This window comes from Lolium rigidum, chromosome 4 (assembly GCF_022539505.1).
Source record: "Lolium rigidum isolate FL_2022 chromosome 4, APGP_CSIRO_Lrig_0.1, whole genome shotgun sequence".
NCBI classification, from domain to species: domain Eukaryota; kingdom Viridiplantae; phylum Streptophyta; class Magnoliopsida; order Poales; family Poaceae; genus Lolium; species Lolium rigidum.
The window spans coordinates 158,564,137-158,591,643 of NC_061511.1; the positions used below are offsets into that span (position 1 = coordinate 158,564,137).

The 27,507-nt window shown below is 46.5% G+C and overlaps 2 protein-coding genes across 2 annotated transcripts; both read right to left on the reverse strand.

The window, feature by feature from the left end:
- Positions 1-524: 524 nt before the first annotated feature.
- Positions 525-21,921, reverse strand: LOC124647694 (expansin-like A2). Its single transcript, XM_047187593.1, has 6 exons — positions 21,899-21,921; positions 21,768-21,816; positions 9,505-9,679; positions 8,716-9,422; positions 8,580-8,619; positions 525-609 (listed from the first exon to the last, which is right to left on the reverse strand). Exons 1-4 carry the CDS (start codon positions 21,919-21,921, stop codon positions 8,725-8,727), a joined length of 945 nt encoding a protein of 314 aa, XP_047043549.1. The 3' UTR covers positions 525-609; positions 8,580-8,619; positions 8,716-8,724.
- On the reverse strand, positions 654-1,744 carry LOC124708708 (expansin-like A2). Its single transcript, XM_047240379.1, has 2 exons — positions 1,444-1,744; positions 654-1,342 (listed from the first exon to the last, which is right to left on the reverse strand). The coding sequence occupies exons 1-2, from the start codon at positions 1,583-1,585 to the stop codon at positions 654-656; spliced, it is 831 nt and encodes a 276-aa protein (XP_047096335.1). The 5' UTR covers positions 1,586-1,744.
- Positions 21,922-27,507: the final 5,586 nt, after the last annotated feature.

Here is a 27,507-nt window from a genome sequence, read left to right on the forward strand (position 1 = left end):
ATAATTTATTGTATTTTTCTTCACAAAAATATTGTAAAACAGACGTGGCTTGTGCCCGTGTGTTCAAAGCTTTTTTCATATATTAAACTTGCAAAAAATAGGGAAAAAATTGTGACGCCGTTTTGGAGACGGGGCTAAAATCAGGCATCCCCAAACCTGACGACTACGACGGCGTGCATCCGCCATGGCGCTGCGACCGGAGATGCTCTAGCACGTAGTAGTCGTGCAACCAACCTACGACGCCACAGGGACGCACGGCCATCGCGCCGCGAATCACACGAAGCGCGCCTAGTAGCTTTGGCGCCGTCACCATTACCCAGTACATAGAACATGCAACATGCGAAGCGCATCCGAAATCGCTACGCGAAAGCGGAAGCACGGGCACCCGCCGTTGACGACCAATGCCATGCCATGGATCGTCGTGCACACACTAACACAGGTTGGCACGCACCGGTGACCAGCACGTCGTGCGCAGTACACTGGTGCTGCTCACCACGAAGTCTAGAGAACGCAACTACAAGGCAGGTTTGAATCTTCTTCGATCAACTCATTTCATTTTTCTTCGTTCCGTTCATCCGAAATGAAAGATAAAGGGTGAGAGAATTAGTAGGATCAAAAGCTGTACAGAGATCAGTGGGATTGATTTGCGCGCGTCACTTCCACTCGTGGGCGTCGCAGTGCGCGCACCCTTCCAGCGCGACGTCGTCGATCTGCACGCCCGTGTCGTAGACCTTGCCAGCCGTCCACCGCCGCGGGATGACCTCCCCGTCGGCCCACACCCACTTCCCGTCGTACCCGCCGGTGACCACCATCCGGAGCTGCAGCGGCCCCGCCGGCGCCTGCTCCGTGCTCCAAGCCGGCCCGCCGCGCTCCCGCGTCATGGCCCTCCACCCCGACCCTGACCCGGCCGTGGCGACGTCCACGGCCACGATGTCCGTCTGCCCGCCCTGGTACAGGAACCTGACCGCCAGGCCGCCCGGCGCCGCGCGGGCCTCGGCGCGCACCGAAAGGTTGCGCCCGCGCGCGTACTCGCACGGCACCCGCCTGTACTCCACGTCCACGGCGCCCCGCTCCCTGAGCCGCCGCGCGGCGCCGCCCCGTGCCATGGCCGCGAAGGCCGCGCCGTTAAGCACGAGGTCGGCGGTGTGGTTGGTGGTGGTGGCGCGCGCCTGGTCCGTCACGACCACCGTGGCGCCTGCGGCGCTACAGAGCTGGGAGTCCGTGCACCGGACCTGGTAGCACGCGCCGCAGCCGACGCCTCCCCTGTAGAGCGCGGGGCCCGCGGCGGCGAGGAGCCCGCCGTTGAAGGACGACGCCAGGGAGCCGTACCCGCAGGAACCGGCTGCACACGAACGAACGCGCAGTTCAGCAAAGCACAAACAGATGGTGTATTTAATCGAAGCTAAAAACAGATTGTGGGTGCCGATCGATCCCCGTACGTACCGTTGTCCAGCGCGGGGGAGGAGGCGCGGTAGGCCGCCTTGGACCGGCGCACGCAGCTGTCGCACGCCGAAGCCGGAGACAGGCCGGCGAAGAAGAAGAAGAAGACGAGGATCAGGAAACGCTGGATGATGAAGGCCGCCATGGATGGATCGATCGAGCTTGAAGACGTGCGCGCGTTACTATCGAAGGTGTCTGCTTTGGCGAACGAAACTGAAGTGCGGATTCTTGCGAGTAGTAGCACAAGGCTGGAGGTGGGATTTATACCCGAGACGCGGCACGCACGCAGCTTGGACGGTTACGGTTTAGGAATACTTGGTGCCGACTGCCTCGGAAGAAAACGGCCGTGGTCTGCTACCTGGGACGCAGCGGAATGTGTTGGGGGTTGCGAGGAAGGCCGGTGCATGCCCTCGTGGCGTCGCTGGAGTGGAGGAGAAGCACGATAAAGGCACCGACCCTGGCTGGCCGGATTTACGCGTACGTGCCGCGCTGTGGGCGCGCCAGCAAGCGGTACTTGAATGACTAGGATAATAATCTCCACGTCCTATATCTACTATCATCATCCCACAATCCGGCACGTGTAAAAGTTGTGCTCCCTTTCACTACTACACGGTAGGGATTTAGGGGCACTTTGCCCTGCGGCATTTTTGAAAGTGCCCCTAAATACCCCATTTTAGAGGCACTTTTGCCAAAATGCCTCTAATGTCCTACCTATTGGGGCAATTTTGAGAAGTGCCCCAATAGGTATACACCTATTGGGGCAGTTTTGAGAAGTGCCCCAATTGGTATACACCTATTGGGGCAGTTTGGACAAGTGCCCCAATAAGTGTATACCTATTGGGGCAGTTTGGAGAAGTGTCCCAATTGGTATACACCTATTGGGGCAGTTTGACTAGTGCCTCAATTGGTATACACCTATTGGGCAGTTTCATAATGCAAAACTGCTTAGATACTGTCATCAAGACAATGCCTCCAAAACTGCAAAGTTATGCATCTGTGCATGTTAGTACTGTAATGTGACCACTGTGAATTGTTATTAGTACTGTAATATGACTTATACCTTAACTTTGACCAAATCTGTGCATGTTAGTACTGTAATGTCTGTCATGATTGTAGTTTTAGGGGCATTTTGTTTACTAGCTTCTAAAGACATTTAGAGGCACTTTTTCAAACTGTCTCTAAAGACATTTAGAGGCATTTTTTCAAACTGCCTCTAAAGACATTTAGAGGCACTTTGTCAAACTGCCTCTAAAGACATTTAGAGGCACTTTATCAAACTGCCTTTAAAGACATTTAGAGGCACATCTCAAACTGCCCCTAAAGACATTTAGAGGCACTTTTCAAACTGCCCCTAAAGACATTTAGAGGCACTTTTCAAACTGCCCCTAAAGACATTTGAGGCACTTAGTGCCCCAAATACATTTAGGGACACAAGCATCCGGGGCACTTTTCATAGTGCCCCTAAAAGTAATTAGGGGCACTTTGGCTAGCTATTGGGGCACTTTGAAGTGCCCCTAAATATGGACCGTACAGTAGTGTTTATCCCATAAAGAATACACAGTGTATGAACATAATTAAAATTAAACAAATTTAAGATAAAATTTTACGATGGATGAAGTATAAAGGATTGAGCTCTTTTTAATGAGGAAGAGCTAAACCGTGGTGACAAGGATTTGATTCGGGAGGATAAGGACACAAGTGGCGGCTATGTTTGCACGGTATGGAGGGAGACGAGATTACGACCGACTGAAAAGTATTTCGGGCTTATCACGAACAACGGCTGGCTGCGGCGCCAACAATCGCTTCCGTTGTTGCGCCGCCGCGCGCAAGAGGTGTTCCCGATAGTGCTGAATTGCTACTGCTTTTCTTTCGGTGTTTGCACGGTGCCTTTGTAATTTGTCCTTCGTGGCAATTTGGATTCGGTCCGTTTTCATGTTTTTTGGTGTGCTTTTAGGTTAGTTTCTTTCGGTTTATAGTTGTCATCATTTGTGATGGTTGTTGCTCTGCTATGCTGGTTTTTGGGTCTTAGCACGACGACTTCTCATTTATCTACTACAACAAGCTCTACCACGACAAGGTTCACCCGGCTGCAATGATGGAGGGACGAGGACGGGGACACGCCTTCGGCTCGCGTAGTGTATATAGTCGTTGCTAGGTGGTCCCAAGACGGCAAGACCTACTTGTAATTTTTTTCGTCTCCGATCTCCCATCATCCCAAAGATTCGAACCACCATTGCTAGTTCTCAGATCTCGACTTTTATAATATTTTTCGTCTCTGACTTCACCATGAAATGTAAAAGACATCTTTCATGATGACAACAGATAACAGAGCTTCGCGGTGCTTCCTCCTCAAACCAAACGGTCGGAAAAAACATTGATGTGCACGACCGAATCCTATCCGAGCCAGCAAATTCCAGGGTGACGCACCACTGCCTTGAGCAGGCGAACTCCATCCTGCACAGACATCGGCCAAGGCGATGCTGCCACCACCGCATGACCAGGGTGCTGCCCCTTCTACCGTTCGCAGAAGACCATCAGCGTCGTCCCTAGCCGCCACTGACGATCCCTCGCACGATGTAGCCCCGATACCTTCGGAACTAGGCCCGCCGCCACATTGGTCCACGCTAGCGGCAGCGGTGACAGGGGAGGCCCCCGGAGCCTAGGTTGTTTGGCGGCGCTAGGATTTCGCCCCAGTGCCGCTAGGATAATACCATTGTGCATGCCATAAGGAGAATTTTTTAAATTGTTTGAGTAAAAAAATTGCGTTTGCTTACACAAACATGCTCTGATTGTTGGATGTCCCGTTATTTATTTATTTGATTTGATTCGCTTCGATCCTGATCCGGACGCGTCATGAGCCTCGCGTCCATCGGCTAGATGAGTTTTGGATGACTCATAGTAGTAGGACCTTCTAACTTGCATGTACGCAAAACGATTGATCCGGTTCAATCAACTAGTCTTGGTAGGCCACGGTGCGAAAGGTATGTGCTAACCAAACTAGGGTCGCCATAGACACCTGGGTTGACGAAAGAAAACAAATTATCCTGTCGTTTTAGCGAGCAAACGGTTGTTATTTCGTAATAGTACTTGCAATGCATTAACCCACAATGGAAGATCATATGTAGTATAATGCATCTTATGTATGCAAAAATGTGATGTGCAGTGCAATTAAAGATGAGAGATAGGATTGTAGTATCATAGGTAGAAACCGTATTATAGCACGTAGTACTAGAAAATTTATTGTCAAATACATCTTATACATAGATTTGCAGTGAGATTCTACAAATCAATTAATATAAGAAGATTATGATACTAGTACATAATACCATGCATTCTGGATATAGTAACATGTACTAGTATCATACACATGATACTTTTATATGATACTATGCATTGTGACTAGTCTAATGGTCCTGATATCCGGCCAGTTCCGAAGGACCGATAGCTCCATTGATTATCGGAGGTAGAAGTACATAGTAGGACTATAGCTCTTTAGAAACAGGAAAATACAAACAAATACTTGCATTTTGCACAAATGATCTCAAGATTTTTTTTATTAAAAAAAAGCAATCAAGGCCACATCCTTCTTCACTAGGAATCTGCATCACAATGGAGTTAACCTCAATGTCGCCGATGATACCACTTGGCGCGGTGATGCGAGAGCCTGCTACACCTAGGGCCGGCCCATAGGGCGGGCCAGAGGGGCGCTCGCCTCTGGCCCTCAACAGTTAGGACCCTAGTCCAAGATTTGTTTGCACACTTACTACATTTATATTCATACTCTTTAGGCAGTAGAGTTTGATATAATTCCAGAAAATATAGAAGGTTGAAGTTGTAGCTTAACGTGCCTATACCCCGACTCCTTCTCAAATGTGCAGAACAACACCGACCCTCATAATTTTTTTTCTCTAATTATTTCTATTTCTTGCAAACAATACACATGTATACAAGTAGAAATAAATAGTTTCAAACGTCTTGACCAATATTCTGAAGACCATGGATTTGTAAATATTATTTAGTTTGTTATTGCATTACCTTAATATTTATTTTTCTGAATAATAATATTTTTTTAAAGTTTTTGTGCGTGTGACCAAGTGGTGAAGCTTGACTGAGATAGTTAAGGGACCTAGAACACCAATCATGCTGAAACTTTAAGTAAGATACATAAATTTAGCATAAATAGATATCTTTAAGGAATTTTTTAGAGTAGGGGGCCATTGCCCCCTCCCCTAGAAAAGCTTAGCCACTATGAACAAGGGGCCCTTTGTGTTGTTTCGCCCTATGGCCCCCGAAATCTATGGACCGGCCCTAGCTACACCGGAGCCAAGGGGCGTCCACAAGGGAAAATTAGCCTCGGGGTTGAAGACGATGATCGGATGTCGGCTACAAACAACCGTCACAGATGGGTGGGAGTGGCCGCCCTTAAGCCATGAAGAACGACTGCGAAAACAAAGACGGGGGGGGGGGAACTCAAGAGAGAAACACTACTTCTAGCTGAAACTTAGCAATTCCGTTGTAAAAGCCCTTATTTTGGCCTTAGCTTCACGGGAATCTGGCCACGTTTCCTAGTCGACAGAACAAGGGTCCGTGCACACGCTAAGATGGGGAAATGGTCAGAGTATTAGGGTGATATTTTAGTAGTGTCACGTAGGATAAACACTGAAATGGAGGAAAGAGAAAGATGAAAAAAGACTTTACCTTCTCTTAGTTAAGTTAAGAGATGATCTCTTAGCACAATCATATTTAGGATATCGCCTTACTAAATATACAATTAAAAAATAACCTATTGTACGTTATGTTTTGTTGTTATACCTAGATTACGCTCGCAGAGTTAAGATAAGATGGCATTATCAACCATTGCACATTCCTTTAGATATAACTACAAAATTAACCTCCAAAGTAACAAACCGGTGAATGATAATTTTATAGAAAAACCAAGAAGCTAGTAGGTAGTTGGTAGGTATCCGGTCTTGATTAATCGACACAGCAGGTTGCCTAGGTGCATGTTGATCACGCTACACTCCGCGTCGATTAAACTCGACCGGAGGTAGTAGTAAGCATGGCCTCGATACCATTAAGTCCAACCGTTTGCAGGTACATATTACATAAGGGACCAACAAAGATACAAAAATAACAACTAGGTCCCTAACTTTGGCAAAGAAGACCCTACAAATGAACTGGAAAACACAACTAGGTCCTTCGTAATATCCAAGAAAGAGAGAGCACTAGCCAACGCCATCTTCACCGGCATCGGAGACTACGCCAGTTGATTCTTGGCTGACGTGAGCGCTACGATGAGCTCCACACACGGCCTTAAGATGGAAGTTGAAAGACTCTAAGTAAATGTGTTAACGTTACATCGTTTATCATGATCTGTTTTTGTTGGACTGATGAGGGTATATGAGGTGAGTTACGAGACCCAGGTGTAGACGTGTAGTCCTATCCAGGAAAACATTTTAGTTGTTTTTTTAGCAAACACGTGTGATTTAGCCACACTGACGTACACGTACTAGAAAACTGACGAAAGCAACAACTATAGAACCGATTCACGAACAGTTTGATATCATGGATTACTGATCCATAGACTGAGCGGTCTCTTTGATTAGTCTAGATTCGCTGGACCATCGAGAAACAATCAGACGCCATTTCCCGGCCTTTAGCACTTCTCACAACCATGGACAAGTCCGCTCGCGCTTGGTGATAGGCCGACCACATCCTAAAGAGGCTGAAACAGCTATGTGGCCATGAAACGAAATCGTCACCGCCATGACGGCTGATAGGGATCTGCAGACGTGATCAGCAACTGCTTCGACATAATGTACCCTGGCATCCTTCCATGACAGCAAGTCTCCACTGAATAAGAGTCCACCGTTTGGCCATCAGTAAGTGGTGTCAGAGTCTGCAAATATTGCAGGCCTAGTTTTCGGCATACAATTGTCATGCATGTGCAATCACAAACACCCCATCTGGCACCCAAGTGAATCAGTTTAATTTCCTGCTGCGGATGTAGGAGACTGCATTTTAGTTAGACACACAATGTACTATGACAAGCAAGACATAAGTCAATGTCACAGAGAAGGAGACTAAGATTGTGTCTGTTGCATTGCAATCGTGCTCGAGGGAGCCAAGTTAAGTACAACAGAGATCGTGGTGAGCAGAGGCGTGCGCAGACGCATGCATGGCGCAAGAATAGGGCTACTGAAGAAGAGGGACTAAAGTTGTACAACGGTACAGTTTTCAGGTTTCAACACACAGGTCATGAAGTTCTATCATAGTTCAAACAAGTGCCCAAATGATTTTATTGCTGATGACATATCGTTATTTTCTTCAGTAGGTTTAAAACAAATGTAATATTAGCTCCATCCCAAAACTTAATGCTTATATTATTTTTTAAAATTCAAACTATGTCAAATTTAACTAAGTTTTTATAAAAAATCATTAACACGTAAAATATAAATTCAATATCATTAGATAGATAATGAAATATATTTGTATATGATATTTTTCAAAAAATATCATATTTATTGATAAGTTCTTCTAAAAATTTGGTCAAGCCTTATTTGGTTTAATTTTTCAAAAAAAATATAAGCCTTGTGCTTGTGCCATAGTTGTTCAATGCTGATGGCGCATGCTTTACTGCATCCAGATCACGAAGGATCTCAGCAACAACACGCTCATTCGGCCCCAACAAATTAACCATCAGCACCAACAGCTTCAGACCCTGGTTATGTGAATCCGAAATAGATTGGCATGCAACGATACCAAATGATCTTGTGCACGGAACAAACATCACTCTCCTCGATATCTATTTTCTGTTATCTATTTTCTATCTTACATTGTAGTCACCACTCTCTTTTATACTCCCGTCGCCAACAATTAGGTACCCTTCAAGGCTAACCTGAAGACACATATCGCTGCTATCAGTGGGGGGACAAATGGCCACGCAATTTTGAACTACAGAAAGCATTCCTTTTTCTGTGCTGGTAGCCTGGTATGAACCTGCTACCTCTATATGTTGCTAACCACGAACGAGAGGAAACACAAAGGTCGGAGTCGGACCCAGTTGCAACGGCACGTTTGACTCTTCGATCATTCAAGATCGTCTCGTTCATCCATCCAGAAAGAGAAGGGAATTAGTAGGATCAAAAGCTGTACAGTAGTCAGAGTTGGGATATGTGTTTGTGTTCGTCACTTCCACTCATTTCGTTTCGTTTCGGTTCTTCCATCCAAAAAAGAAAGCGTGAGAGGCTGTACAGTAGGATCAGTGAGGTTAATTTGTGTTCGTCACTTCCACTCCTGGGCATCGCAGTGCGAGCACCCTTCCAGCGCGACGTCGTCGATCTGTACGCCCGTGTCGTAGACCTTGCCAGCCGTCCACCGCCGCGGGATGACCTCCCCGTCGGCCCACACCCACTTCCCGTCGTACCCGCCGGTGACCACCATCCGGAGCTGCAGCGGCCCCGCCGGCGCCTGGCTCGTGCTCCACGCCGGCCCGCCGCGCTCCCGCGTCATCGCCTTCCAGCTGCCCGACGACCCGGCCGTGGCTACGTCCACCGCCACGATGTCCGTCTGCCCGCCCTGGTACATGAACCTGAGCGCCAGGCCGCCCGGCGCCCCGCGGGCCTCGGCGCGCACCGACAGGTTGCGTCCGCGCGCGTACTCGCACGGCACCCGCCTGTACTCCACGTCCACGGCGCCCCGCTCCCTGAGCCGCCGCGCGGCGCCAGAGCCGGCGCCGCCCCGGGACATGGCCGCGTACGCCGCGCCCCCGAGCACGAGGTCGGTGTGGTTGGTGGTGGTGGTGCGCGCCTGGTCCGTTACGACCACCGTGGCGCCCGCGGCGGCGCAGAGCTCGGCGTCCGTGCAGCGGACCTGGTAGCACGCGCCGCAGCCGACGCCTCCCCTGTAGAGCGCGGGGCCCGCGGCGGCGAAGAGCCCGCCGTTCAAGGACGACGCCAGGGAGCCGTACCCGCAGGAGGCAGCTGCATATACGTGCGCAAGTTCAGAAAACGAAATTCAGCAACGGCGCAACGCGCGAAACGAAATTCAGCAACCCGTACGTACCTTTGTCCAGCGCGGGGGAGGAGGCGCGGTACGCCGCCTTGGACCGGTCGCACGCGGAAGCCGGAGACTGGCCGGCGACGAAGAAGACGAAGATGATCACCAAACGCCGGAAGAAGGCCATGGATGGATGGATGGATGGATCGAGCCTCAAGACTTGCGTTACTCTCCGAGTGGTCTGCTTGGGAGACACAAAAGAGAGGGTCACCGTGATATTATATAGCGTATCTCCCAAGGTTTAAAATAGCACGCTATAATATCACGTAATAGTATATTTGGAGAGTTTACGCTAAATTTTAGTAATTTTGCTCGCTATGGCGCTATTTGTGAAATAGCATGATATATCATGCTAAAACTTCATAGCGTTAGCGCGCTATTTTTTCAATCTAAGTTGCTTTCACTTTTTCGTGGTGATGAACTACAATATGTTGGTTCCTTTTCTACATTAGAACTTAATATCGCTAATACTGATGATTCTTAATAAAGAATTTATATTATGTTGTTGCCTTATGGAATACTGATGTTAGCCTTCTGAAAAATTAGAGATCTATTTGTTGTATGTGGTTATGTATGTATGATTCAGTCATTTTTTGGACTAAATATCCAACCTTTCTAGCGAAATCCTTTATTTTTAGATTATATTTAATATTTTTTCAAAACGCTATTTGAAATATAGTACGAAATTAGCACGATATAACGTCCATAGCGTTTGATGGAGGCCAACGCTATTTCATTTAGCACGATATTTTAAACCTTGGTATCTCCACTAGGCCGATATAAATCGGGGATACATTTGATCCGTTTTAATCCGTTTAGGTCGACCCGTTGATAGATTGGTGTTGGTTGTCCGGCCTGCCAAGCCAATACGCCCAGCGATGCGACCCATTGTGTCAGTGTTGACCAAATTTGGCCAGTTGAATGTTGCCCAAGCTTGCGTTTGCAGAGTTTCTCCCAGGGTGGCGGATGAAGGACATTGCGCAACCAACTCCGGCAACGAGCATGTATGTGCCCTTGCTGGAAATGTGGAAGTGGCGACGACGACTGGGGGCGGCAACAACCGGCTTGAATTTTTGTCGACATCGTGCTCAACGGCCAGAGAACGTGGTTGGTGGGCAACACGAGCCGCTGGGAACTAGCGATGGCAACGCCACGCCAAAGGGAAAACGGCATCGCTGCCTGGAGGTGGCGGCGGAGATAGAGGGCAAGCGGTTGGGGAAGACGAGATCCTTTTGTATGCCTTTCGTCCCACTGATGGGAGGGCCCGGGGAGGCCAAATGGGGGGGGGGGGGGACAAGGCAGGACACACGCACTATCTACCACGACGCGTCGACGACTCAAATTTGTTAAACAGATGGTCTGTCTGCGTGAGTCGGTCCGTTTGGGTCACGCCACTGGAGCGTGCGTAACTAGTCCTCCTTTCCGCGTGAACCGTTTCGTACGGCCTAGGACATAATGGGTCGCCCCGCTGAAGATGCCCTAAAAATGTATACGCGTATGCCGATTGATTCACCTAGCTAGGATGCCTTCACTGCGTAACTGCCGAAGAATTAGCTTGTTTAGAGCATCTTAACACATGATGTAAAATAGGTTCGAAAAAAGTTAGGAAGGTGCTTTTGCCACATGAGCATAAGTGTTTCCAATTTTATAAAAATAAAAATAATATTTTGGGAGACTACGAAGAATCTGATATAGCTTGCACAAGCTTGGTGGCGACCACATATGGCTTTAGGGATCGGTGGAGAGGTGGGGGAAGCCGGCGGTGGCATGATGGCTAGATCGAGGAGCTCGATGCAAGTGAGTGGTAGAGGTGGCGGTGTGAGGATGGGGGAGATGTAGGCAAAGGGGATTGAGAGGACTCGAGCATCGATTCACTTCTACGGATTGACGAAGGGCGCGGAGGAGGAGTGATTCGTAGGAACTTTGGTGTGGAGTCGCCGTCCATCGCCGAAGTTTTGTCGGTGGCGGTCGCAGCGAGGGATGTGGCCGGCTGTACTGGGAATGTTTACATAAAAGTAAGCGATCGCGCATCGCCCTATTTAATTTTATGGCATGCGTTTGGTGCTGCAAATTTACAGCACGGGAGACAAAAATTTGAGGCGTGAATTTGCATCATCAAGTAGAGATGGAGCATCTGTTGGAGACTTGGAGTCCTGTGTTTTGCATTCCACGCCCTAAAAAGTAGTTATATTTGTTTTACGTCATCTGTTTGCAATGGTATCAAAACAAATATCCTTCATGCAGCGATGGGGGCTGGGGAAAGGAAGAGGAGCTGAACGTGGTGTCGGGGAAAGGAGGAGGAGCTGATTCATCAAGGGGATCAGGATGGAAGTGGCGGCTAGGCTTGCACCGTTTCGAGGGAGATGAGATTACGACCGGCTGAAAGCGTTTCGCGCTTATCACGAACGGCGACGGTTGCGGCGCTAAGTCGATTTTGACAAAGGAGATCTAAATCAGGACATACATCAAAATAACCTGGTTTCGAAAAGATTTCCTAAAATAATCTTTTTCTTAGCTTCGCACCAGACGGTGTTATGCTCAGTAGCACGGCTCTATCTCAGGTGACGCCAACCTGAGAAGCACGTAGCCATCTTAGGTGGAGCCAACCTCAGTAGCACGGCTTCGTTTTAGGTGGAGCCAACCTCAGTAGCACGACTTTGTCCTAGGGGTAGCCAAATTCAGTAGCATGGCTCCGTCCCAACGTTATTGAAAGTGATGCACCTAGTGAGGACCAAGGTTATTGAACCCAACGGAAAGGTTTGCATCATCTCGGACCGCTACCAAGGAATACCCAACACAGTTATTTTCTATTTTATGTTTCTTTTCATTTGGGTGGTTACGTATAAAAAATTAGAAGATGTACCATAGGAAGTCTTTATTTTTTAATTTTTTCTTAACTGTTCCTTGACATAACTCTTTTGAACCGGGTGACACGTCAACCATAGAGTGTGATCTCGGTGTGGTTCGTACCTCCGGCGTCGTCGTCATACATGTCCTCTCTATCACCATTGTGGTGATAGAATAGAGTGATGGAAGCCTAGTTTAGGTTTCGTATTTTATAGGTTTTTCCAATTTGTTAACATAACTTTTTTTTATCATGAAATATAACTTGTCATAGCTTTTGTCATCTATCCTTATTATATATTCTATTTATGTTTGCAATGTGCTTCATCGGCAGCTTGAGATGCTTTTTTTTCATGAAGTATAACTTGCTGTAGATTTTGTCATCTATCCTTGCTATATTATTCTATTTATCTTTTCAATGTGCTTCCTCGGCAGCTTGAGATATTTTTTCTATCATAAAGTATAAGTTGTTAAAATTTTGTCATCTATCCTTGCTAATTAGTCTATTTCTCTTAGCAGTATGCTTCCTCAACAGTTTGGATTTCTGGGTGCCATCTATTACCAACAACCATCAGGTTGTCTGACCGGAAGAGCGTCCGGACTCTCTAGAAAATCACAACAAACTAAAGGGCGCTTATTAACCAACCGTCAGTATAATAACCCGGTGAGGATCCAGAGGCACCACAAATTTCTCACATGTGCCTAATAAGTACTATCAGCGGAGCGTCTTCCGTCTGACGGATTTCGCGCGCATCAAGTCATTTGTGACAAGGTTAGATTGTAGGGCGACTGTCTGTCGGAGCAGGGGTTTAAGCACCCGCCAGGAAATTTTTTGCATACATAACCATCTCAATGGAAATACGAATAAAATAGAAAATAACTGTCTTGAGTATCTCTTGGTGGCAGTTCGAGATGATGCAAACATTTCTGGTGGGTTCAATAAACTTGATCTTCACTAGGTGCATGAACCACTCCCAAGTGTTGTGAGAAAATGGCTAAGAACCTTGGCTCCACCTGATACGGAGTCGTGCTACTGAGCTTGGCTTCACCCGCGGTGGAGCTGTGCTTCTGAGCTTGGCTCCACCCGGAACGGAGCTATGCTATTAAGTTTGGTTCCACCTAAGACGGCGACGTGCTTCTCAGCTTTGCTCCACCTAAGACAGAGCCGTGCTACCGAGTATGGCTCCGTCTGGTGCGGGGCCAAGTAAAAGATTATTTTGTGAAATCTTTTCAAAACTAGGTTATTTTATAACATGTTTCTAAATTTAGGTTAATTTTGTCAAAATTGACCAACGCCGCCTACCGTTCCCGCGCAAGATGCGTTTCTCTAATTCGTGGCTTCGTTCCAACTAGTAGTGTACTTGCTAAATCGAGCGACGCGCTTGATAAGCACGACCAACCAACAATCAATAGTATAGTAGTGTACTTGCTAAGACCAACTCTAGCAAATCTCTTAAAATTAGGTATGTAAAATCGTCAGTACAGAGCACGGTAACTCGTTTTTGTTCGCGTTGCGAGCTCGTGCAGATCAGATCTCGCAAATACGAACCGTAAACTTAAAATTAAATTTTCCGGAAGAATTATAAAGTATGAGTTCATCATCTGTTTGAATTTGTCTGTGCAATTCAACTATATACATCAGCGAATTGTTCAAAAGGAGCACAGTGAAACCTAATTAAAACGAGGCCGCTAGTCTAATTGTACCAAAAATGGGTTCTGGGATACCTCGTCGGGGCTTGTAGGCGCGACGGCAGCGGCAGACTGCGAGCTCTAGTCGTCGTCGAGGATGACACACTCGATCTTCACGTGGCGGACGGCGGCCTCTTTCTGTGCAGCCTCGAACGTGCGTATACCTGGCGGACATCATTGGCCTCCTTACATGCACCTCCATCACACGGCCGCCTCCGCCTCGGTGACGATGCGCGTTGCCTCGATCGCGGCCTCCTCCTCCTCGTCATTGTCGACGTAGTTGCCATCCTCGAAGCGCTAAGCGGGCGGCGCCTCCTCCTTGTCTGAGGTCACCTCATCCTCCAACGGTGAGGGAGAGCAGCAGCGGCGACCGGAGGAGGACGATCGCCCAGATAAGGCATACATGGCGAGCTTCCCTAGCGGCACGAGTCCCCAATTCGTCCATCACCATGCATTGGGGCATTTCGCGCGCTCCTCCACGGTGTTGAACACCGGCGGCTCGAAACGCGGCGCTTCCGCCCCTAATCCGGTGACGAGGGATTAACTCGGCAATGCCTACGTATTGTAGACTTGGGTTTCGGGAGAGAGCGACGATGGAGATTCCGGGAGCGAGATTAGGCACACGACGTACCCAGCTTCGGGTCCCCTCGGTGGAGGATCCCTACGTGCTGCTAGCAATCCAGTATATGATCATAGATGTGTTTACAGGGTGCCGCCGTAGGCGGAGCTATGTTGTCTATCTCTTCTCCCCCTTATTTCGGGTGCCCTGGCTAGCTTTATATATGCAACCAGCCTAGGGTTTTACAAGAGTCCTAGTCGACTATTTCTTCGGGTTGCCTTGATGGGCCTTCTCCATATTGGGCCGAGCCAAACCAGGTATACTAATAATGGGTACCCGAAGGTTATACCCATGTCAGTAGCCCCCCGAGTGTCTAGGGAAGTCGAAGACTTTCGTAGAGACTCCAAGCATAATCATCTCCAAAGGCGAGGTCCATGTCGAAGATCATGTGTAGCGTAGATGATGTCGACGATTCTCGAAGTTATTTTTCTATCGGGTGCGCGATAGTGCTCCCGATGGGAGTAGCCCCCGAGTCTATGGGTAAGTGCTTGCACTAAGGCATAGAATCAAGTTGTACTACTCGATGAAGAACTTAAATATATTTCTGGAGGACATGATGAAATCCATGTGCTCCCGATGGGAGTAGGCTCCACTCGAGTCGTAGAATCGAGATGAGTCTACAAACCTTAATTGTCATAGATGCTGTCGAAGTTATTTTTCTATCGGGTGCGCGGCCAGCGCTCCCGATGGGAGTAGCCCCCGAGGCTACAGCCAAGTGTTTGCACTTGGGTGTAGGCTCAACTTGCTTTTAATCGACACCACAATTTTTCTTCTTTCTTTTATTTTATCAAGAGGGTGAACAATACTCTCGACAAGAGTAGCCCCCGAGCCTATGGGCAGGTGCTTGCACCTAGGCATAGGCTCGAGTTGTACTACTCGATAAAGAACTTGACGCAGCCCCTTTTTTTATCGACTCCAGGCCGTTGCTATTTTTATTTGACATCCATATCTATATTGTACAGGGATAATGGTAATTGGGGCTAGTTCATCTCACGGATCAGGTACTAGTTAACTGCTCTAGTGGCAATCCGCAAAAACCTACTTCAAGATCACATCCCTGGACATGATCTCGGGATACTGGTGCTAACTCGATAGGTGCCGCTTAAGGTCTTACCATCTGTCGAGCCCCAGTCATGTTTTATCGGGTCCACAGCGCGTCCGCTGGGATATTTCTTCACATCTGTTGATGTGGAAAAAAGTAGCAGAGCGCAGTCTTTGGCGATGCCACGCCACACATGACGGACAATAGAGATAAAAATGCATCTGGCACGGCCCGTTCATCATATCTTCGGGAGTTACGAAAGATCTCTGAAACCTTGACCCACTATTTTTCCTGTTATCTCTATTGTCGCCTTGCTGTGTATTACCCCTTTGATAATCATCTCTATTGTTTCCTCCATTGTTTCCCCGAAAACCAGCCGATATTTGGCCAGGTGCATCGTAACTCGAAAATTGTCGGGGAAATCGGCGTCTATTTTGAAAATTTCGACTGCGGTCCTCCTCTGGGGACCTATGTCGTTTGTTATGTACCGCATCTTCACCATCTGCCCATCTGTTTGCTATTTCCATTAATGCTGATACTGTTCTTGGGTTTGTCCTTCCCAAATCCTCCACAAAATCTCCTCATCGAACTCCTGCTACAAACGCATCTATCGCTCTCTCATCAGATATATTTTCTGCCGAGTTTTTGATGATGTTCCACCTTTGGATGTACTTTCTCATTGATTCATCATGCTTTTGTCGACATGACCTCAACTCCTCTAGTGTCGCATGTTTCTTGCAGGTTGATCGGAAATTCTTGATAAACACGTCTGATGTCTACGGGTGCTTCTATTCTTGTAGACAGTGTTGGGCCTCCAAGAGCAGAGGTTTGTAGAACAGCAGCAAGTTTCCCTTAAGTGGATCACCCAAGGTTTATCGAACTCAGGGAGGAAGAGGTCAAAGATATCCCTCTCATGCAACCCCGCAACCACAAAGCAAGAAGTCTCTTGTGTCCCCAACACACCTAATAGGTGTACTAGTTCGGCGAAGAGATAGTGAAATACAGGTGGTATGAATATATATGAGCAAGTAGCAACAGCACCGGAAAAGTGCTTTGCCCAGGACGAGTAAACAAGCAGTAGTAACGCAGCAGTAGTAACGCAGCAGTAGTAACGCAAAGAAACAATAAACAAGTAGCGATAGCAGTATTTAGGAACAAGGCCTAGGGATTACACTTTCACTAGTGGACACTCTCAACTTTGATCACATAACAGAATAGATAAATGCATACTCTACACTCTTTTGTTGGATGATGAACACATTGCGTAGGATTACACGAATCCTCAATGCCGGAGTTAACAAGCTCCACAATTCAATGTTCATATTTAAATAACCTTAGAGTGCATGAAAGATCAATAAGACTAAACCAAGTACTAACATAGTATGCACACTGTCACCTTCACACTATGTAGGAGGAATAGATCACATTAATACCATCATAGCAATAGTTAACTTCATAATCTACAAGAGATCATAATCATAGCATACACCAAGTACTAACACGGATGCACACACTCGTCACCATTACACCGTGTAGGAGGAATAAAACTACTTTAATAACATTGGTAGAGTAGCACATAGATAAATTGTGATACAAACACATTGCAATCATAAAGAGATATAAATAAGCACTTCACTATGCCATTCATAACGGTGAATAAGTATTCCGTGAAATATAGCCTAAGAGACCCACACGGTGCACACACTCGTCACCTTTACACACGTGGGAGAAGGAGTCTCCGGAGATCACATAAGTAAAACTCACTTGACTAGCATAATGACATCTAGATTACAAGCATCATCATATGAATCTCAATCATGTAAGGCAGCTCATGAGATTATTGTATTGAAGCACATAGGAGAGAGATGAACCACATAGCTACCGGTACAGCCCCGAGCCTCGATGGAGAACTACTCCCTCCTCATGGGAGCAGCAGCGGTGATGAAGATGGCGGTGGAGATGGCAGCGGTGTCGATGGAGAAGCCTTCCGGGGGCACTTCCCCGCTCCGGCAGGTGCCGGAACAGAGACTCCTGTCCCAGATCTTGGCTTCGCGATGGCGGCGGCTCTGGAAGGTTTTCCGTATCGTGGTTCTTCGTAATAGGGTTTTCGCGACGGAGGCTTTAAATAGGCGGAAGGGCAGCCTCGGAGGGGGCCTGGGGCCACCAGACCATAGGGCGGCGCGGCCCCCCCTCTGGCCGCGCCAGGGTGTGGTGTGGCCCCCCACAGGGCTTCCCTCTGGCGGCTCTCGGGAGTCCACCGCCATTGATTATTTCTACCGGTTCTGCAGGGCCGTTATAGCAGTGTTCGGGGACTATTACTTGATATCACCCACTGTCGAAGACACTCAGAGGATCCTTGCAACAAATGAAGCTAGGGGTTTTCCAGGGATGCTTGGAAGCATTGACTGCATGCATTGGCAATGGAAGAACTGTCCGTTGGCGTGGCAGGGAATGTACAAGGGTCACAAAAAAGGCTGCACTATGATACTTGAAGCAGTGGCTACCCATGATCTCTGGATTTGGCACTATTTCTTTGGTATGCCTGGATCCAACAATGACATCAACGCCCTAAACTGCTCCCCGATCTTTTCCAAGCTTGTTGAGGGTCATGCTCCCCCGGTGGACTATGTGATCAATGGTCGGCACTACAACAAAGGATACTACCTTGCGGACGGTATCTATCCAAAGTGGGCAACATTTGTGAAGACTATCTCGAAACCTAGCACCCCCAAACTTTGCGAGTTTGTCAAGAAACAAGAAGCTTGCCGAAAAGACGTCGAGCGTGCATTTGGTGTCCTCCAGCAGAGATTTGCTGTCGTCCGGTTCCCCGCTATGACTTGGTCCAAAGATCAGATGTGGGAGGTGATGAACTGTTGTGTGTGCCTACACAATATGATTATTGTATGGTTCAAATTGTTTTTCTACCGATAAAATTAAATGTTCCATCTTGTGCCAAAAAAGCAAAGACGGATCATCAGTTTACCATGGCCAAATAGTACGTACATGATCGACGAGAATGGGGGACACAAAAATAACACTAAAATGAAAACTCATGGTACCATGCAAGTACTTAGTACATGAAGAATAGTGAGAAGAACCTGACGAGAAGAGGTAGGTCACGGACGGCCGGACATCGGATCCACGGCACTAGCTATCCATGCTGCCGCCACCGCGCCGCCAGGCGTACAATCCACCACACCTCTTGCTACCTACCCCTGGGTCAATCTATGGTCACATCAGATAAGTCCTCCTGGGTGTCGAAGAAGAAAATATCTGATGAACATAAAATGTCACATATATGCAGCCACTTCCCAGCAATCTCACATGAAATCTCACAAATTTATTGGTCGAAATGAGTTAGATGAGTTCTCGCGGGTGCCAAAGAAGAAAATATCTGATGAACATCCATGGATTTACCTGTAGCTCGTAGCCGGCCGGAGATCAGATACACAACACTTGCTATCCACGCCGCTGCCTCCCGCTCAATACCTCTACGCAATCTATTAAAAAAAATCCCATGTTAGATGATCCCTTTGCCGGTGCCGAAGAAACAGATCATGTGATGAGCATCCATGGATTTTACCTGTTGAATGAACCCTCAAAGAAGAGAAGGATAGATTGGATAGACCTTCAACGAAGAGAAGGACGGAGTGATCGAGTCCTCTCCTCTCCTCTCCGAGCAAGAGTCAAAGTCTAAGTCACACGCGACGCACGCGTATGGTACACCCCTCCTTCTATTTATAGACGATGTGAGGCCATGGCTGAGTTTTCGTTCGAATTTAAAAGAAAAACCAGCGCCACATTTTGCCGCTACTTTTCATCTCTCTTCGCTGCTTGTTGGAGATGAGCGATGAAAAGGTTCTGATGCAAAATTAAGGGACCTAGCGGATGGAAACCAAAGGATGTGGCCGAGGAAACAAAATTAATGCACCCGTGCATGGCGGGCCAGTACTGTTTTCTCTCCGTAGCTATTACTCTGGATAGACTATTACTTACCGATTCTCCTCCCTCCCTCATAATTGCTCCTACAGTAATCGATCCCTCTAAAAAGGAAGCCATCAACTAAATGATGGACTCTCTCCCATATTTGTTTCTAGTGGTAACTATATATTGTGGATTTATCCTCATGATATTTTTCCTCATTTGGTTTCTTACTATAGCGGTGATTTTCATTTGCATCCAAATAGGTGAATTAAACTTTGCCATGGTTATAACAATAGTTTTTTTTTCTTCAAATGATAATTCAAAAAAACTAGTATCAAGTATCTCCCTCCCATGTTATTGCCATCTAAGCGCCCCTCCTGATATTTATAGATGGCGGAACGCAATGGCTGACTTTTCATTCTATTTTTTTAAAAAAAATCTGACACCACAGTTTGCCGCTACTTTTTCATGTCTCTTTGCTGCTTGTTGGAGATGAGATATGCAGAGGGTCCATGTTTAGAGCAAGTACAATAAGGTACAGTCAGCTGGCTATAAGAGATAAAATATTATAAATTTGCTTAGTTGGAAGAGAGAGATTAGGAGAGAGAAGAGGAGTGGACTCTTATCTTGTAGCCAGCTCTAGCACGTGCTTCTAGGCACTATGTGAGACTAAAAGGTGGGTCATGTATTGTAAAAGTACTACACTTTTATAGCTCACTATTGTATATGTTGGCTCTAAGTTAGCTATAGATGACATGGCACTTGGCTTATAGCTAGCAGCTGGCTACACTATTGAAATTGCTCTTATGAGGCAATTCAACCTATACAGATCACTGAATAGCTAGTGAATACCAAGTGCTAGGACCGAGGAAATAGGAAATTAATGTGCGCTTGCATGACGGGCTGATATTAATTTCTCTACACATTACACGGGATGGTACGGATTATCCTCCCTCACTCATTTAATCGTTCCATAATTCAAGCAAACCAGCAGCAAAATGATAGGGGTGTCGACTCTCTCCGTCTGTTCCGTTAATTAGGGCGTAAATTTATTCTTCAAAATTTGCTAGAAAGGAAGGCATCAGTGCGATATAAGCTTAACTTACCTAATCAGCCCCTCCAAGGAAGCGTGGTGGGTATTTGTTGGCTGCGGAGGATGGCTGTAGGCTGAACTATTTTCATTGATTGGATGTACGTGGCAACCCTTAGAAAATGAAAGTGCATGCAACAAATCAGAGATAAAGATTTCAACCGCTCCCAGCTATTTAATAGGGGCACTGCAGGAAGAAGGAAAACTTCGTTTCTCTCCTTAATCAGTCTCGGCGTGACATTTCCTCCTTGTTTGGTTCCTTATTCTAGCGATGAATTTCATTTCCTTCCAAATAGGTGAATTGAACTTGCCACGGTTATTAAAGAGAAAATTCTTCTCCTTTGCTTCGGTCCATATTTCAGGGAAAGTAGACTAAGCCCCTGATTTTTTTTTTGCTTCGGCAGGTGAAAAAGGAATTATTTTTCCTTCGTATTATTTAGGCAGAGAAAAATGGTTTAGAGAAAATTCTGACATATGAGTACTTGACAATACCAACACAAAGCAACGACGAGACAAAGACGCAACTCCAGTTGGTGTCAAGCTACAAAAATCTCAATCATCATAGATCAACACACAGCCAAATCAAATGAAATTGGTGTAACAACATCACATGTTGCCAATAATGTAACAGCAGACACGCATTTCTCCATAGCTACATACTCAACTGGTAAGTTGCCTAGATCACACTCGATCGACCACCGACCACCTCAACTTGCACATGCATGTAAGCAAAACTAGCTAAATACTCTAAAAAAATGTATTGTATTAGCTAAGCATTTTGTGGCAATATCTTGGCCATTTTTTTGAACATTTAGATCTCAGAGCAAACAATAAAGCTTAACTGTACAAACATTTAAATGTACAGTTACTCCATAGGTTTCATTTCACATAAACGCAAGTTCAAAACCATCAAGATTACCACCAACGTGAAGAGTCAACATTTAAGCATATAACTTCTCAGGGTTGCAGCTTGAATAATGAATTGTATCAAAATAAAGCGGGACAGTTTATAACACATAAACGCAGCAGCATAGCCTGCAGGGTTGTGCCACACCGGAGACCAAGCAGATGTCGCACGCAACCAACTCCAGCTTCGAGCCAGCTCCCTTCCTGCAAGTGAGTCAACAAAAGACATTAACCTAATTACACAGCTACACAACATGGAGACTTCCACATAACGGTCATGGCTGACATCTGGAGGTACCACAGCTCCATGGAAGGTTCATGCATACAACATGACAGGAATACAAGGGAGCTCGCCTAGACTGACCTACAAAAAGCTTCACTACACAGCCACTTCCACTAGAAAATACTACCATAACCCCTTCACAGGGAAATCGAATCTAGTCTTAGAACTACACCGATTTCATGTTAGTCAACTAAGAATTGGCAGATCAATATCATCCGATCCAAGCAACAGCGCAAAAACCAAATTCAGTGTTCTGTTGTCAGAATTAAACTTAACTAGATGGATGAATAGCAGTTTATGACAAAGAACATTAAATGGTTTTAACCTTCCTATGAGCAAACCATGGACATCAACATGGAACCTTATACAAGACACTATGGCTGGCATCACGAGGTACCGTGGCTCCATGCTATGTTCATAGTAAGGACAGGAAACGAGGGAGCTTTGCCTAAAACGACCTACAAGCTTCAATACAAATCTAGCAACAAAATACACAAGTTATCTTTCAAAACCAGTAGGACATAGCTGATATTGTCTTGGCTGAAATACAAGTCAGCTTAAGAATCATATACCTCAATTACAACACATGGCAAGTAAAAACAAATGACATCATGGATTTATGGTGCAGGGAAATCAATGCTATTTTCGAAGAAAAACTGCAACTAGATAACAACAAGACACTAAACAGTGAAATGAAATCTATAACTTAACCAACTACATGGTTTTACACTGAGAGCTACACCTACACTTGGTATGCATCCAATATACTGAAATTAGCATCACATCAAGCGAATGTCATCTAGACATCAACTACACATACACCAGAAAAAGCTGGCGTTAATTGGATGATTAACTACTTGATTAACCCCTTCACAGGGCAATCAACTTCAAGCCCGGAACAGCAAGCACAACCCAAGATGAGCATGAGGGAGACCACAGATCAACAGGGAACAGGGAATCACCTGATTTAATTGGAGCCGAAGCCGAGATACCACCACCACCGCAGTGTTCTCGCTGCCATGGCCATCTGAAAACAACGAGGGTAGAAATATGAAACAATCAGCAAGTTATGAAATTTTACACCAGAGCAATAACACAGATTACTTGACCTTAAAGATAAAGGAGAATGTGTGATATTGAAAAAATTCAAGGGCAGGTTGCAGTTCTAGATAAGGAAGCTAATAATGGCATATTCAGTTTTTCAAAACTAAGTATTCACTCTCTAACATGTTATACCATGTGACATATCCAAAGCTATGCACTCCTGAAACTACTGAAGATGCTTTTGTCAATCAAAATCATATTTTTTTACCTCTAAACAGGTATGAACCGATTCAACGCTCGAACCAATTCTCTTTGCCAACCCTCCAGCAAACTCAGCACAATGGATAGCAGTTTATCACAAAGACTTCACATAACTGGTTTAACATTCCTATGAGTGAACCATATACACAAGACAGAGACTTGTACATAACGCCCATGGTTGGCATCAAGACCAGTACCATAGCTCCATGACAGGTTCATTCATACAACATGACACTGAATATGAGGGAGCTCGCCTAAAACTAAGCTACAGGAAGGAAGCTTCACTACACAGCCACTGCACATACACTATAAAAATGCTACCATAAACTGGATGATGAATTAGTTGATTAACCCCTTTCACATGGCCAATTTAATCAAGGACTATAACTAGGCCAATAAATATTAATCAATTAAAATTTTCCAGATCAATGCCATCCTATCTAAAAATAGTTGAAGAACCAAATTCTGTTTTCTATTGTCAGAATCAAACTTTACTAGATTGGATGGATTTTTTTCCAAGAAAACACAAAAAGCCTTTGCGTTTCATTTCATTGAAAAGAACGTGAAGACTGTTTAGCGGTTACAGCCCTCAGAAGAGGCAGCACACAGAAAGATTGGATGGATAGCCTTTTATCACAAAGGCATGAATTTTTTTTTAACTTTCCTGTGAGCATACAATGGACATCAGCTTATACACGCCATGGAAACTTATACAAGACACCATGGATGGTCAGGAGGCACCAAGGCTCCATGCCATGTTCATAGACAATGGCATAGTAAGGAGAGTCTCGCCTAAAGCGAGCTACATGAAGTTCACTACAGGTCTAGTAAGAAACACACATGTTATCTTCAAAAACTAGTATAGGATATATACCGTAGATATTGTCTTGGCTCAAATACAATTGTCATCCAAAAAAGGATACCTCAACAACAAATGGCAACTAAAAACTACTGCAGATGCTAGTTCACTAGTGCTACAATCAACCACCCAAGAAACCAGCCTAGACAAACAGGTAACTAATTTAAAGAGTGATTCCGTTGGTTTTGCTGTGAACAAAACCAACTGATATGATGGATTGATGGTGCATGATTATCAAAGCTATTGCAGCTAGATAACAACATAACACTACAACAGTCAAACCTGCAACTTAACTACACCGAGCACCACACCTACATTTGGTATGTATCCACTACCAAAATTAGCACTTGAATAAATGAATGGAACATAAAAACAATAGACAGTAACTACACATACACCAGAGAATGCTCACTTTCATTGGATGTGAAATTAGTTGATTAATCCCTTTGCTGGGAAATCAAATAAAGGCTTAGAACTACACCAATTACAAGTTAGCCTCCTCTCTGGCAACATGAGCAGCGCACAGCTGTGGCACTCATCAAAGCCCTTCCTGCCGGTGGTGCAGAATCGGTCACTTTTCAGTACGTTCAAAGACAACAGGACAATGGAATGTGTACATGATTGCCTTCGGAAGCAATCGATTGGAGCATGAGAAAGAAGGTACCTTTGGACGCCGATGTCAGCAAGCTCCTGAACGGCGGCCTCGAGATCACCACCGTGGGACTTGGGTGCGATCAACTTGCACGACGCGGACATCAAGATAAAAAACAACTATGTCAATTAATTTTTTGGCAAGTGTACACGTAAGAAAACCAGCAGGTGTTCAATTATAGAAAGAGATACAGACAGTACATAGAAAATTCCAGACATTGATAAGCTTGGGTATCAATACAAGCAAGAAGTTCACCAACCTGGGTAATGTTCTTAACGGTCAACATGGGCAAGAACAGAGGATCCATGCTGAACTCTTCCTCACCTTTATTTACCTTCTGCCAGAACAGTCATAACAACAAAAAAACACAGCCAAGTAAGTAATTAGCAATACAGAAAAGAAAGCTAAGACAAGGTCTTGTCATACATTAGCTCACATCATTGTACAAGACAATGTATAACCATTGAGAGAATCGATGCTTAGCCGCTTCCTCCGTCGTCGGTGAGACGCGAAACCTGTGGTAATTGAAGGCCAGAAAAGACAATAAGGACTAAATAGCTCAAGATGCCGATGTCCGGGTGCACCTGCTTGAGCACCTTGAAGATGTAGATCTTGTAGGTCTCCACGCTCTTCTTGGCCTTCTTCTTGCCCTTCTTCCCCTCGCCACCGTCCTTGGAGGCGGTCTTGCCCGCCGGCAGCCGCTTCTCCGCCTTGGGCTTCTTTCCCGCCGGGGCCTTCTCCGCAGATGGCTCCTCCTCCACGGGCTTCTTCGCCGCCGGCTTCTTCTCCGCCTTGGGGGCCATGGGTGGTTCTCGGAGGAGGGGAGTGGAGTTGAGTTTGGCTGGAAGGTGGGAGAAGAGATGGGGAATCGCAGATGAGATGTGAGGAATCGAAGAGGGGATGGAAACTTTATATAGGAGGAAAGAGGTGGGTGGTGATTGGTGGAGAGGTGTGTGCCGCGGATCGCTGACCTGGACGGGTGCGATGCATTGGCGTGGTTTCGGCTGGACGGCTGTGATACGCTGCGTCCCAAATCGCTGTGTTTAGTTCAGGTTTAGCGGGTCCAACCGGATAAGTACCACAAAAAATGAAATTTCATCAAAATCTGTATTTTTTATATATATTATTTATTTTATTGACGGAGCTTATTATGCCACACAGAGAAAGGGAGGATGGGGCTTCGTTGTTAGAGACAGAAGTGGAGCAGTGAGAGGCTCTGGAGCGGGTGTCCTTCCATGTGTGGCTAGTGCAATACAAGCAGAAGCACATGCATGTACAGAAGCCGTGTATGCAGCTATGACATGGGGAATGGTGAACGTCCAAATTGAGTCTGATTCTCAAGTTTTGCTTCGTGCGATCCAAAGCAATGATCTGGACCTGACACCTGAGGGGGTGATCTACCGGGACTTGAGAGTCCTTCTTCAGTTAAATTTTAATCAAGTTAGCTTTTCTTTTGCCCCGCGGGCTTGTAATAATTTAGCACATTGCCTAGCAGCCTATGGTGCCAGCCGACAGGATTCTCGACTACACTGGTCGGAGTCTCTGCCTGACGATGTACGAGTTATGGTGGCCAGCAAGTTTGCTGAGCCTGGTGTTTAATGGAATATGGTGTTCCATCTCAAAAAAAAGAAATATATATATTATTTATTTTATTGTTTTGTATCTAGCACGATGACACGAAGGCAGAGGTTGATCAACGTCAGTTCAAAAGAAAAGAAAAGGAGGTTGATCAACGTCGAAAAGAAGGCAGAAGTTGATCTGGACGTACATTCCACAAGTTAACTTAAGCCTTTCACAATGCATTATATTTTAGCGCCTTATCCTAGATCGAGGTATGTTTTAAGAAATAAGAAACCACCTCTACAAGACTACAATGCATTCCGGTTATATCTACATTTAATGATTTTAGGCTAAGAGCATCTTCACCAGTGTGTTCCATATAGTCGTCGGTAGGGGCGTTGGTACTTCCGTATGGAGATCGCCGGCAGAGCATCCTCTATTTGGGGATGCTGCTCCCACACCGACGCCCCGATAGTGTAGCCCCAACAAAAATTTAAATTTAAAACGATATTTAAAAACCAAAATTCATACGAACTTTATATAAAAGTAACTCGAATTTACACCTAACTAAAACTTAAACTTAATCCTAATCTACTGGCCGTCGATAGGGGCGCGCGACGGGCCTGCCTCATCATCGTTCTTCGCCTTTGCCGACCCCATGGCGGGAACTTCGGCGAATGGGGAAGATCGCCGAGGCGCCCCGAGGCCTGCGTAGCAGTGGCAGCCCTAGGGGAGGTGGTAGACGAAGTAGACCCTCCCCTAGCAGACTCCACCCGTGGAAGGCTAGCAGCGCCAACAATAGGGGCCGGTGGCACCATGGCGGCGGCCGTGCCCATGGCAGCCCTAGGTGACGCCGGCAGCCCCACCAGGCTCACCGACGGCTGAGGTGGGCAGACCTCCACCGCCGCAGCAACTGGAGCAAGGCTGGCCGACTGGGTAGCCGCATCACCAGCGGGAGCATGCGCCGGCTGTAGGGGCGAGGTCGATGTAGAGCCCACACTAGCGACGGGCGTAGGAGGAGCTGGCGCCTCGGCCTTCCCCCGGCGAGGTGAAGGTGAGGATGCCCGAGGGGGTAAGGGTGAAGTAGACCCTCCTCTCGGCACCACCTCTCCTGCACCCGAACCAACCACCGCATCCACTCCGGCATGCGCACCCACGAGCGCCGCCGAGGCAGCCGCAGCCCGTCTCGCCGCTGCTGGAGCAGTACGGGCGAGAGTACACACCCTACCTCTGGCT

Bases quoted from the DNA above. Each gene is read 5' to 3' on its own strand.
- LOC124647694 (XM_047187593.1), bottom strand. From the start codon at position 21,921: ATGGAGCTGTGGTACCTCCAGAT. The intron at 21,817-21,898 runs GTCAGCCATGAC...ACTCACTTGCAG, and splicing joins GAGCTGTGGTACCTCCAGAT to GAAGGGAGCTGGCTCGAAGC. The intron at 9,680-21,767 runs GTCTCCGGTGTG...TCTCCCAAGCAG, and splicing joins TTGCGTGCGACATCTGCTTG to ACCACTCGGAGAGTAACGCA.
- LOC124708708 (XM_047240379.1), bottom strand. From the start codon at position 1,585: ATGGCGGCCTTCATCATCCAGCGTTTCCTGATCCTCGTCTTCTTCTTC. The intron at 1,343-1,443 runs GTACGTACGGGG...GTTCGTGTGCAG, and splicing joins CTCCCCCGCGCTGGACAACG to CCGGTTCCTGCGGGTACGGC.